Below are 12702 nucleotides of genomic sequence, written 5' to 3' on the forward strand. Positions count from 1 at the left end.
AAATACCCACGCCTTGTCACTACCCCCTGCTGCCGTGTTGAATGATCGTCAGGAACCTTGGTGCCTGCCTGACTGTGAGGAAGGGGTGGAGGTGATCTGCTCTTGGCACTTACTTCCTTCCAACAGTACTAAAGGACTTGAGCACCTGGCACCCCAAAATACGCCCTTCTGACACATTGATTCCTTCTAAGTTAAAGGCATTTGTCATGCAGCCGATATGACATCCCTGCACCTTCCCTTCTGCTGCTTAAAAGCAGGAGATAACGTTCCCCTGTGAAAGGCGAGTTCCCTGCACTAGAAGAAAAGTAACATCCAGGAACAGGAAGTCGAGGCCAAGAAAGTTTTATCTAGATCTTATTAAAATAACTCTCTTGTAGCCTCACCACGTAATTTGCTTACTTGTACACAATTCACTACTCTAGCCAAATTAGTATGTGATTGGTCCACTGCAACTCAACACTTGGGTCTTCATTTCCTCATGAAGGTGCCAATGCCACAGACAGCTTGCATTAAATATATTTGTATCTTTCTCTCCTATTGCTTTCTTAAGTCAACTGAATTCTCAAGTCTAAGAGAAAAGGCCCTAAAAGTACAGATGCTAAAATTTTGTCTCCCTTATAGTACCATTCAGGTAGATGTATACTTATGATAGAAGAACTTATGAGGACAGAAATCACTGTGATGTTCCAAAGACTGAATTTAGCGATCCTTTAAAGCTGTCATTTTAATTAAGGACAGATGCATGCAGATTTTCTTGATCCTATGATTACTCTGGGGTTTAATTTCCTAGACCAGATAATGGCTATGTTGAATTATAAGCAATTGCCTTTCTTAAGTCATAATAAAATGTTTCCTGCTTTTTATCTTTTTCTAAACTGCCTGAAAGTCTTAACTAACAGCATTTGAAATGCAAAGAAGCAGTGGGGCACAATCACAACAATGTACCAATCATGAATCACTAATGAGGACAATAAATATAGATGTATTCTATGGATGCACAAAACTCTGCCTTCGTACAGTATGCTTTCAATATCCATAGTGCAATGTATGCATTTTCTTTTAGGAAATATAAAACCCAAGTAATTTTAGCATTTTGAACTAGGAAAAGAGCATTGTACTGAAAGTCGGGAATCTTGTGTTCTGGGACCACATCTGTCACTAACTGTGTTTTTAAACCTGGATTCTCTCAGCCCTTGTCTTCCCTCTATATGATGGGATAAGCCCAGAATCTTCAAAGAGACCTTTCTGTCTCTGAAAGTTTCTGATTATTCAGCCCTCATTAGAAATATTTGGCAGAACAGTGCTTGTAGCCCATAACCCCGAATATCAGCTTGCCAGTATGTTAGTAAGCAATTTACACTGACAATGCCATGGCATTTGGAATTTGTAAAGCTGAGCAGGTTAAGTTCCTTCCTAGCTATCAGCCATCTGTTTGTCCTTTTCATGGCCTCATAAAGCAAGTTTAAAGCTCATGGATTGGAATCATCAGAACTCTACAGAAAAACATACACATTTAACTAGTATTTTATTTTTTGATTTTATACATGTATAAATATATATATATGTATATATACATATATATATACACACACAGACAGCTCCTTCAAACACCAGAAAGAGATAATAACCCTTTATACACACAATAAGTGTCCATTACAGTTCCATCAACTGGTTGGATTGCCAATTCAAATAACCAATTTGCTTAAAACTCCAACACTGTAAGAATTTCTTTTTTAACCTGCTTCACTCATTTGTGGGACTGACTAAATATATTTAAAAGGTTGTTAAGTTTACATGTACCAAAGAGATATAATCAATCATCTGTTTTTTGAAAACTAGATGCTTTTATTCAGTTCCCATACTACAGACTTGTCCATTTGCAGCCTTGGCATAAGGATGTAAACATTTATCGAGATAAGCTATCAAAAGTAATTTGGGGAATTCGACAAGGGAAGGGGGTGAATTTTTTTAAAGAGTGTTGGCCAAGGAAAAGAGACTACAGTCCTATTTATTTTTGTGAGTAAATCTTGGTGAATAAATTTTCATTTATGTCTGTGTTTAGATCTTTCAATAATATGAGTGCAATAAAATTCTGGATGAAATGGCGTGACTCTTCTAGCCTTGAAATTTTAGATGTTTTGTATGGTCACTTGGGAGAAGACTTCTGTTCACATGTTGTATGTGGCTTGTGTATCTTCACAGAGGTGCATCTACTTGATACTGTCTTTCTCCTTTCAGTGAATGGTGGTTGGTCCACCTGGACAGAGTGGTCGGTGTGTAACAGCCGCTGTGGACGAGGGTATCAGAAACGTACAAGGACCTGCACCAACCCAGCACCACTCAATGGTGGTGCCTTCTGTGAAGGGCAGAGTGTCCAGAAAATAGCCTGTACCACATTGTGTCCAGGTAAATCGGCCCATCCTTTCCGTCCAAATGTGTCCCACTGTTCTAGAAACATGTTTTAGAGAACAGAGACAAGTGGCTAATTCTTGACCTCAGGGTGTGATAAATATTATGTAAATCCATCCTACATTCAATGTTTACATTGCTGGAAAAATCAAGTGTTTTCTTCCAAAAGAGTACTTAAGGTTGTTATCCAAATATGCAAAATAGTATCAAAGAGGAGATTAAACACTCTTGAACATAATCCATCTATATTATTCAGCAGAACTGCTGGAGCCCAGATTAGAGGTTCTATAATTCAAGGGATTTTGAACAGCATTGAAAGCCACACATTTTTAAGAATAACAACCCTTGATCCTCAGAAAACCAGGGAACTTAATTGGAATTGAAATTTAGAAAATGTTTTAGACTGAAATCTTTGATATGTGGTGTCAGTTTCTGGGCAACAGCAAATAAAACATTTGGAATGAATTAAAAGGAAGACAAAGCTTTGTGACACATGGGATAATGGATTTTGAAAGTACAATGCAGCTATCTCTTTATTATCTGTACATGTTGGTCATCTGTGTTAGTTTCAGTTGTACCTATAGCAAGATTGTGTCCCTTTGCTGTCTAGCATCCTTTTGTGCTATTTCATATTGTCACCAGCTCTTATCCCTAGGTAATCGAAGCTAATATTTACCAATACCAAAATCCATTAAAATGTCTACTTATATAATATATCCCAAAGTGAGACTGAACTTATCTATAAATGCTCCATACATTTGGAACACTCATTGGAGTAGCTATTTTGTTGTCAGTTTAATTGTTTAGATACACAAACTCCTTCTCCTTATTTTACCTAACTTTGCTCCAGTTCATCCTTTTAATAGAACTTGTCTCAGAGACAGGCTGGAGAGATGACTGGAGAGAAAAATATAATTGACATGTTACTTTCTCAAGTGTTGATTTCCCAGTATCAAAACAGTCTCCCACACTGAACTCTTTGAGAGCTTTTATTTATAGAACACATTTTGGCACTTAGCTAGACTTGGAATTTCAGATTTTGCTTTGTACTGCTCTGTATTTTATCTAGGAGCAGACTCAATTAAAAGTGAGCGAGAGGTGTGTGTGTGTGTGTGTGTGTGTGTGTTTCTGTTCACTGTGACAGTCTGGGCCTAAGCAGATGTCTTCACCACAGATAGCTGAGAGTTGCTTGTACAGCCAGCTCTGTGTGATAGAAGTATTAATGCCTTCATCATTTTTTGTATGGACATATTTCTAAGCCTATTATATAATACATATAGAATAATTTGACTATTAAATCATATATATTTCCCAAAATATGTACACTATCTTCCCAAAATATGTGGACTGTTTTGCCAATATGCAGGTACGATGTTTGATGTTTTATATCAACTCCTAGATAATCATAATTTTTATGTATTTCAGAGAACATTAAATGTTTAAAAACTCTTCTTTCAATATTTTTATCCTGTTTCTGTGATAAGCTTAAAAGGATTCATTTTAGGCCGGCGCCGCGGCTCAACAGGCTAATCCTCCGCCTGGTGGCGCCGGCACACCGGGTTCTAGTCCCGGTCGGGGCGCCAGATTCTGTCCCGGTTGCCCCTCTTCCAGGCCAGCTCTCTGCTGTGGCCCGGGAGTGCAGTGGAGGATGGCCCAAGTGCTTGGGCCCTGCACCCCATGGGAGACCAGGATAAGTACCTGGCTCCTGCCATCAGATCAGCGCGGTGCGCCGTGGCGGTCATTGGAGGGTGAACCAATGGCAAAAAAGGAAGACCTTTCTCTCTGACTCTCTCTCACTGTCCACTCTGCCTGTCAAAAAAAAAAAAAAAAAAAGATTCATTTTAAAGTATGATAGTGAGTTAACGCTCATGTATTTTCTTCAAACTGAGATTTAACTTAACTTGCATGATCTATAGAGATAGCTCAGTTCATTATCATTGAATTTGCTGACTAGTTGGCTACCAAAACTAGAAGGACAGTGAATCAGTTTTAAATGTCTGGATAACTACAAAATTAGGGACTTAGCTAAATATTATTATTAAAATAAAATGAGAACTAGATCTATGTTGCTGTAGCAACCTGTTCTCTCAGTTCCCACACAAGCTTTACTGTCAAGATGACACTACTCATAAAGGAGGGTTAGACCCAAAGAGATACCCCTAATTTTCAACACAAAATCCATAAGCTTCTTAATTAAAAGAAGGGGGAGGGGGCACCCTAGCCAACTCTCGTGTTACTCCTGGTGACCACTTTGGCTTCTCTGTGTCCCATGAGCACTCTTATGGCCTGGTCCATGAAGAAACAGTCACACATCCTCTTAGAAATATTCACAAGACCCAGACAATGTAGAACCTACTCCAGTTTTCCATGATAAAGATGAACACAGCACTTCTAGGTGCAACCTTTCCTTCCGTTGTGGTCTCGTTCTTTTGTACTTGAGCTCTGCTTCCCTTCCCCCTCCCTTGGCTGCTTCTACCCCTGATCTCATGTGGGCTTTTTTCATGGCAGTGGATGGCAGGTGGACCTCATGGAGCAAGTGGTCTACATGCGGCACAGAGTGCACCCACTGGCGCAGGAGGGAGTGCACGGCACCAGCCCCCAAGAATGGAGGCAAGGACTGCGACGGCTTGGTCTTGCAATCCAAGAACTGCACGGATGGGCTCTGCATGCAGAGTAAGTGGATCTGAGCAAACTACAGGTGGCTGGAGGGCCTGAGATTGAACCATGTGAAAAATCTTTGGAGAAAATATTAGAAATTAAGAATGCTTTGAACAATGACCAAAAATGCTCCAATATAGCAATATCCTAGCTCGCTCTCTCTGAAAACTGGAAAATGCTAATCTCCCAGGATCCAGAATGAATAATAACTGTCTGGTTAGCAAGTGACGCACAGTATTGCTTTCCCACGAGCAGGGCATGATTTAGTCTTTTCCATGGAGAGATCGTCATTCTTTCCAGACCAGGGAACCATAACCCAATGTTATTAGAGGGCACAAAAGGGTGTTCTAAACTCGCGGAGTCAAAACATGACTCCCAAAAAGGGAGCTGTTTATTCATAATTCATGACTGATACAGAACCAATGTCCACGGAATGTGAAATATACATAAGGATGGTAAATATTTGTGCAAGCAGATTTGTCAGTTTACAGTCAATGTTTAGGATGTACATCTTCACGTCCCCTTGAAAATGACCAGTTTGTGTCAGAAGTTATAATGCGGGTTCAATTTAGTTTATTTAAAGCACATAATGTTACATAAATGACACAATGTTACATAAATTTTTCAAATGAGTGCAGAAAACTGGCTCGGGAATGGAATGGGTGTTGTAAGCTAAATACTCTCCATTTTGCAAGCCTGCCTTCTTTAGATTATCTGAATGAGGTGGTACTTTGATTTCGATGCTTATCAATTCTTTTCCCTTTATTGAGGATCCCTTAGGTTTACAGAGTTTACCATGTCTTTCCATGAGTGAAGATATAAGAATTGTTCTGAAATCATATACATTCATAATAATGAATCAATGTGCTATCTTTGGATCTAAACGAATGGTGGCCAAATGTTGACATTCTCCTAACACATTGCAAATTGCTTGCAGAATACAAGCAGCCAAATGTGTTTGTGTAAAGGTATTTGTGTTTGTCATTTAGGAATGAAATATTTTGTTTTCAGCATATGTGAAATTGTTTACCTTTCAGAGTCTATACACACAAGGACCCTTAAAAAGAAATCTTGCTTAAAATACAAATAAATAATTATGTTATTCACACAGAATAAAAATCCAAGAGACCGCTTACTTTTATGATCAGGACGCATTGCATTCTTTGACAAGGAGCTGCTGCTGAGCTTTCCATAAAGCTTCTGGTTCTGATTTGAGGACTGCTACTGTGCACCCTACAGAGTTTGTACCAGAAATGCAAGAATGAAAAGAATACGGCCGTTATGCTCACCCTTTATCCTGAGACATGGGGTTTGTCCCCTCCAGCATTGAGTTGGACTGAGGATTAAAATGACAGCATAACACAGACAAGTTTTAGTTTAACACTGTTATTGTTTCGTATTCTTTCTTTCCTATAGAACAGACTGATTCATGTCATTGAAAGCAACTTTTGGAGTTTTCTTCTCCTTCTTTTCTTTGTCCTCCTTTTCTCAACTTCGTATTTCAGCCACCAATGATTTAACACCTACTGCTTCTGTTGTGCATATTTAAAAATTCTCAAGCAACCTATTTAACAAGGAATACCATGCCACCATATGGAACACTGGACCTTTTATTAGTTACATAAAATGGCACATTCTACATTATGACATTTGTCAACTACAGACATGAAATATTCAGACCAAGACAGTAACCCCTTAGCATCTTGATCTTTTCTTACAGAATGAATAGACATTTTTCTGACTGATTGGATGTGTGCCAGTAGTGCTGACCAGAATTCTGCATGTAAATAGGGAAGAAGAATGAGGAAGAGGAGTTTTGTTTGTTTACATATATATGTATGTCTTGTTAGACTGAAATGGATTGGTATTTAGGTTAAATTCATTCAGCTAAAGAGTTGTTTATTTCTGCAGCTTTGATTTGCTATAGTAAAAATCCCTACTAGTCAATAAACCATTTCATCTGCTTCCATATCTGCTCCAGTCCAACAGAGAATTGTAGTCTACACTGCTATTGATTTCCTCAGTGATAAAAACCACAGAGATATTGCTGCAGTGTGTAATTATAGTATTTTACAGTGAAAGCTATAATTCCTGTTTACCAGTAAGCTTGGTCTTGCTGGCATGGTATTGTTGCCAAAGTGTCACAAAGAACTAATGATGCTTTAGCCCATATTTTGGGACACAAAATATGTAAAACTATAAAACTTGCAGAAAGGCCAAGGACATACAAAGAATGAAGGTAGAAAAAACAGCCAGAAGGTTACAAATGATAGTTAAGAATTATCATTTAATATTCACCTACTTTGGAAGGAACCTTTTGGATATTGCAATATTATCTCAAAATGAAGTGAGCCTGCTTACCATTGAACCAGGTATGAGATATAATCTCTGAATATACTCAAAATTATATACAAATAATTCTGATATAATTGTAGGTAAAATTCTAGGTAGGAGAAATTCCCAATTCTTACTGGATATGAGTAGGATTCTGAATTGCCTAAATAGTCTAATATAGTATTTTTTAAAGAAAAGCTAAATTGGTACTGAAGAGCAATACAGTGTGAAATAAATGAAAAATATTACTGTCAAGGTTTAATTAATCAATACAGTTAATTCATTCTTTTGTTTGAAAACAACCAAATTGAGGGGCTGGTATTTGGCATAGCAGTTATGCCAGCTAGTGCCCACATCTTACCTCAGAGCACTGAGGTCAAATTCCTGCCTCCAGCGGCTGATTCCAGGTTCCTGCCAATGCAGGTCCTGGGAGGTAGTGCTGATGGATTGAGTAATTGGATTCCTGCCACCCTCCTGGAAGACCTGGATTCAGTTCTTGGCACTCATCTTGGCTTGGCCCAGTCCTGGCCATTGCAGACAATTGGGGAATGAACCATTAGATGGGAGCACTCTCTCTCTCTCTCTATCACTCTCGTTCTTTCTCTCTCTCCTCTTTCAAAATAATCAGACATATAGACATACTTCTTCCATAGTCACCCACATTAATACAAACACCTTTAAGTCAATTCCTATAGAAATATTGGGTAACATGTTACAAGCTTAAAAGATACACACACTGGGGCAGATGTGGATAGGGAGAGAAGAGAGATTCAGAAGAAAGAGAAATGCACAAGTATCAGAAATGTTGCGACTCAAAGCTCAAGAGTCAACCATGTGAGTGATGACAGCAGCACATGTGGATGAGGACATAGGTCCCAGGGCCTGGGAGTTGGGGGTTTCAGTTTGGGCACAAAGGCAGAAGCCCTTGTTTTGTGAAAGCCTGAGTCTAAGACTTGGAATCAAGAATCCTGAATAAAGCTAGGGCCCACAAATGGCTATACCACCATGAGCAAGAGCCAGGAGGTTCCCCCCGACCAGGCCAGGGAAACCACAGGAAAATTCATAGTAAGGAAAAGGAAAATGAAATATTCACTTAAATAATACCTCCAGTAAAACCACAAGCCTACACCCAGATCTGGTGTGGAGACAAAGAAACAGTGCAGGGAAGAAAAACAAAGGGGGTATAATTAACATAATTGGTAAAACTTCTGGGGTACCAGCAGAGGGAACAGCAGGTCACCCTAAAGTATCCCTCCCACAACTGTAATGTGATGGTCTATGATAAAAATAGCCTACACTTAAAAATGACCTGACTTCCAAATCAAAGTTTGAGATCACGCTAGTGGATTTACTTCCAAGGAGAGTCAGTAGCATAATACATGAGTAAGCATTCTGTTAACACACAGGTTCATACAATAATCTGAGTCAGACAGTAAAGCCGGTAAAACACAAACTGATTTTTAAAAGGAATACAGGCACAAATGAAGGAACAGATTATTGCTTAAAGGAAGACAGAGTTGGGAAAAAAAAATCAATTAGAATGTCTGGAAATGTAAACATGCTCATTGAAACTTAGAATTCAATGGGAGATTAAAAAATAAGATCAGACATAGCTTAAGAAGAAGCTGATGAGAAAATCAGTAAACTGGAATATATCCCATGAAACTTGGAGAATTCAGAGCAGAACAGTGGATGAGTTAGGATGTAAAAGGGAGATTAAAACACCTGTGAGGACAGAATCAGAAAATCCAATTACTCATAAAAGCAACATTTAAAATATTTTAACACAATCAAGATTTATTACTCAGAAAGCCTTACTGAGTAAACTACTAAAAATGTAAAATAAAAATTGATTCTTTAAAAGGACACCGAAACAAAAGACATCTGTTAAAAACAAGATGGGAATAAACTGTAGACAGAATTACCATGGAATTCAGCAAGTGTGAACTAAGTTAAACTTTTCCCATTTGCATTTATTGTTTAGGAAAGAATAGTTCTGCTATTCATATTAGACTTTACTGATGCAAATGTTCAGGTTAAAATGTTATTACTGAGCACAAAAATGGTTCAAAGCGTAAGATCAAAATAAAATTTCTATGGGAAGGAAAGGAGCAAAAAAGAAAGATGAAAAATTATGCTATATGAAACCAATAAACAAGATGATAGAAATAGGGGCCGGTGCTGTGGCGTAGTAGGCTAAGCCTCTGCCTGCGGTGCCAACATCCCATATAGGTGCTGCTTTATGTCCTGGCTGTTGCTCTTCTAATCCAGCTTTCTGCTATGGCCTCAGAAAACAGTGGAAGATGCCCCAAGTTCTTGGACCCTTGCACCCATGTGGGAGACCTAGGGGAAGCTCCTGGCTCCTGGCTTCAGTTCCGCTCAGCAGGCATTTGGGGAGTGAACCAGCAGATGGAAGACCTCTCTCTCTGTCTCTCCCTCTCTCTGTCTATAACTCTATGTCCAAATCAATAAGTAAATAATCTTTTAAAAAGATAATAGAAATATATTGGGAATTATATTGTAAGTGAATAAAAGTCATTTGTTGAAAGAACTTAAAACTTACAGGAAAAATCCAATGTAATAATGTTTGTGAGGGACATTCTTACAGCCTAATTATAGAGAAAGGGTAAAACTTAAGATGGTACAGCAGGTTAAGCTGCCACTTGAGACACCTATATCTTATATCTGTCAATTCCGATCTCTGCTGCTCTGCTTCTGATCTAGTTTCCTGCTAATACACCTGGGAAGGTAGCTCATGATGACTCAAATACCTGTGATCACTAACATGGTCACATAGGAGACCCAGATGAAGTTCCTGGTGCCCGACTTAGAATTGGCCTAGCCCTGCCGGTTGCAGACATTTGGGGAGTGAACCAATAGATCAGAGATCTATTTCTCTCCCTCTCTCCCTCCCTCCCTCCCTCCCTGTCTCTCTCCCTCCATTCCTCCTTCTCTCTTCCTCCCTCCCTTCCTCTCTCTCTTTCCCTCTTCCCTCTCTGCCACTCTACCTTTCAAATAAACAAGATAAACCTTTTTTACAAAAAGTTAGGTGTTTAGCATTGTGGCACAGTGAGTTAAGCTGCCACTTGCAACAGCAGCATGCCATACTGGAATGCTGGTTCCAGCCCCTGCTGCTCCACTTCTGAGCCAGCTCCCTGATAATGCACCTGGGAAAAGCCGCAGAGGCTGGCCCAAGTACTTGAGCCCCTGCCACCCAGATGGAGTTCCTGCTGCCTAGTCTCAGCCTGGCCAAGTCCTGGCTGTTGTGGCCATTTGGAAAGTGAATCAGCAGATGGAAGATTCCCTCTCGATCGCTCTCTCTCTTCCTCTCCCTTCTTCTCTGTTGCTCTGCCTTTCAAAGAAAAAAGAAATATTTTTTTTTAAGTTGAGATGGTACTTACAATATTATTCGGTATTTATTTTAAAATGTCTAATTAATGGTGTTGACTATCAGATCGGGATATTCCTTATTCAATTCCATTTCTCAGTATGCCTAAATAACATGTATTAGACATTTGTTTTTGCCAGTAGTTTGAATTTAGCATTTTGTTTTCCTCAGACTTTACAGTTTTTATGATGTTGAATTTTCAACAGAATAATCAAAAAAGTTTTCTAGATTGTTTAAGAAGCTATTAATATTTGTGTAAGATATATTAAAAAGCCATGTCTTTTCTTAAATTTCAGTGCCAATTGGAAACATTCATCAACAGGTTTTGAGAGCAATTAGTTAAGTGGAAACTCTCTTATATTACAAATGGGAATGCAAATTTTTTACAGTTATCTGAGCAAGCAACTTCACAGTATAAGTCAAGAGCTTTAAAATTGTTCATGCCCATTCAGCCAGAGTAATGCTACTTAAATGAATATCTGTGCCAAATATGTCCATATTCTTTGCTGTTTTATTATTGCAAACAAACAAAACTAAGGTGTGAGCATTTGGCCTAGCAGTTACGATGCTGGTTAAGATAGCTGTGACCCATATTGCGGTTTCTGGATTCAATTTCTTGTTCTGGCTGTGGCTCCTGACTCCAGCGTCCTGCTAACATAGATCCTGGGAGACAGCAGTGATGGCTCAAGGAGCTGAAGGCTGCTACCCATTTAGGAGACCTAGATGGATTTCTTAGATCCTGGCTTCAGCCTTGCTATGATGGGCATTTGAGAAGTGAACTGGCAGATGGGAGCATGTTCTCTCTCTCTCTCTCTCTCTCTCTCTGCTTCTCAAGTAACATTTTAAAAAATGAACAACCCCATAACAGTTAAGTAATTTATAATACCTCCATAAAATGAAATATCATGGATTCACGAAAACATTTGTTTTTAACATGGAAAAAGCAGAATGTGGATTTATAAGAGGAGTCTTCAAAAACTCCATGAAAATGCATTTAAAAATGCATAGATTTAAAAAAAAAATTGTACCAAAATAAAATTAGCTTTAATTCCATTTTCCATGAGGTTTTTGAAATGCCCTCATAAATGCATTTGATCATCACTATATAAAAGCTTAGGACAAAGATGCTAAAATGTATACATATTCTTAGCTGGTGAGATTACAAGTAATATTTTTTCTTTTTCCATATGTTTTCCATTTTACACATTCTTTATGCTTGGTATCCATTATGGTTATAATTATAGAAGATATTTTATGAATGAAATGTTGAAAAAGGGCTAGAACCACAGCATGATCCTGGAAGTAGAGACCTCTGGGTTTGGATTACAGTAATATCACCAACTTGGAAGTTTGATTCCATTGATTTAAATTAGATTATGAAAAATATATATATTTACTACACTTGATCTTAGCCAAAAGGCCAAGAAGCAATATATATATATGTATATGTGTATATATATATATATATATATTCATGGGGGGGGTGAACCAATGGTAAAAGGAAGACCCTCCTCTCTGTGTCTCTCTCTCACTGTCCACTCTACCTGTCAAAAAATAATAAAAAAATGAAAGCCTAAGAAAGAGTTACTTATAGGCAGTAAACAAAGTATTTTGACGCCATGGAAATTTGGAACTGATTTACAATTCTGTAGTATTTCCCAGTTGCCTGTCACATACCTAGCACCATGTCCTAGCAACCATATTTATTCTTAGGCAGTTTGAGAAATGGATTCTTTACATTATATGTAATTTCACTTGTAAAAACAAGATCCCAGTCTTTAAACAATTTCATAAACTCCACAAAATGTTTTGGCTATTCATACATATTCATTTGTATTTTAAGTGTAACATATAATTACTGGATATAGTCTCATTGGCCTGAAAAAGTAATTTCTACACTGGAGATGATTTCT

The 12702-nt window shown here is 38.3% G+C and overlaps 1 protein-coding gene and 1 pseudogene across 2 annotated transcripts in view; one reads left to right on the forward strand and one right to left on the reverse strand.

Annotated features, from left to right (window-relative positions):
• UNC5C (unc-5 netrin receptor C) overlaps positions 1-12702 on the forward strand; it is a 380855-nt gene that overhangs the window by 311838 nt on the left and 56315 nt on the right. For both annotated transcript variants that reach the window (XM_008267581.4, XM_017347400.3), the window contains exons 6-7: positions 2239-2406; positions 4918-5082. In XM_008267581.4, the coding sequence (XP_008265803.1) occupies positions 2239-2406; positions 4918-5082 (333 nt within the window). The remainder of the gene's footprint in view (positions 1-2238; positions 2407-4917; positions 5083-12702) is intronic.
• On the reverse strand, positions 12134-12221 carry LOC127483368 (U2 spliceosomal RNA; annotated as a pseudogene).

The sequence above is a fragment of the Oryctolagus cuniculus genome, chromosome 8 (assembly GCF_964237555.1).
Source record: "Oryctolagus cuniculus chromosome 8, mOryCun1.1, whole genome shotgun sequence".
Classification (NCBI taxonomy): Eukaryota; Metazoa; Chordata; class Mammalia; order Lagomorpha; family Leporidae; genus Oryctolagus; species Oryctolagus cuniculus.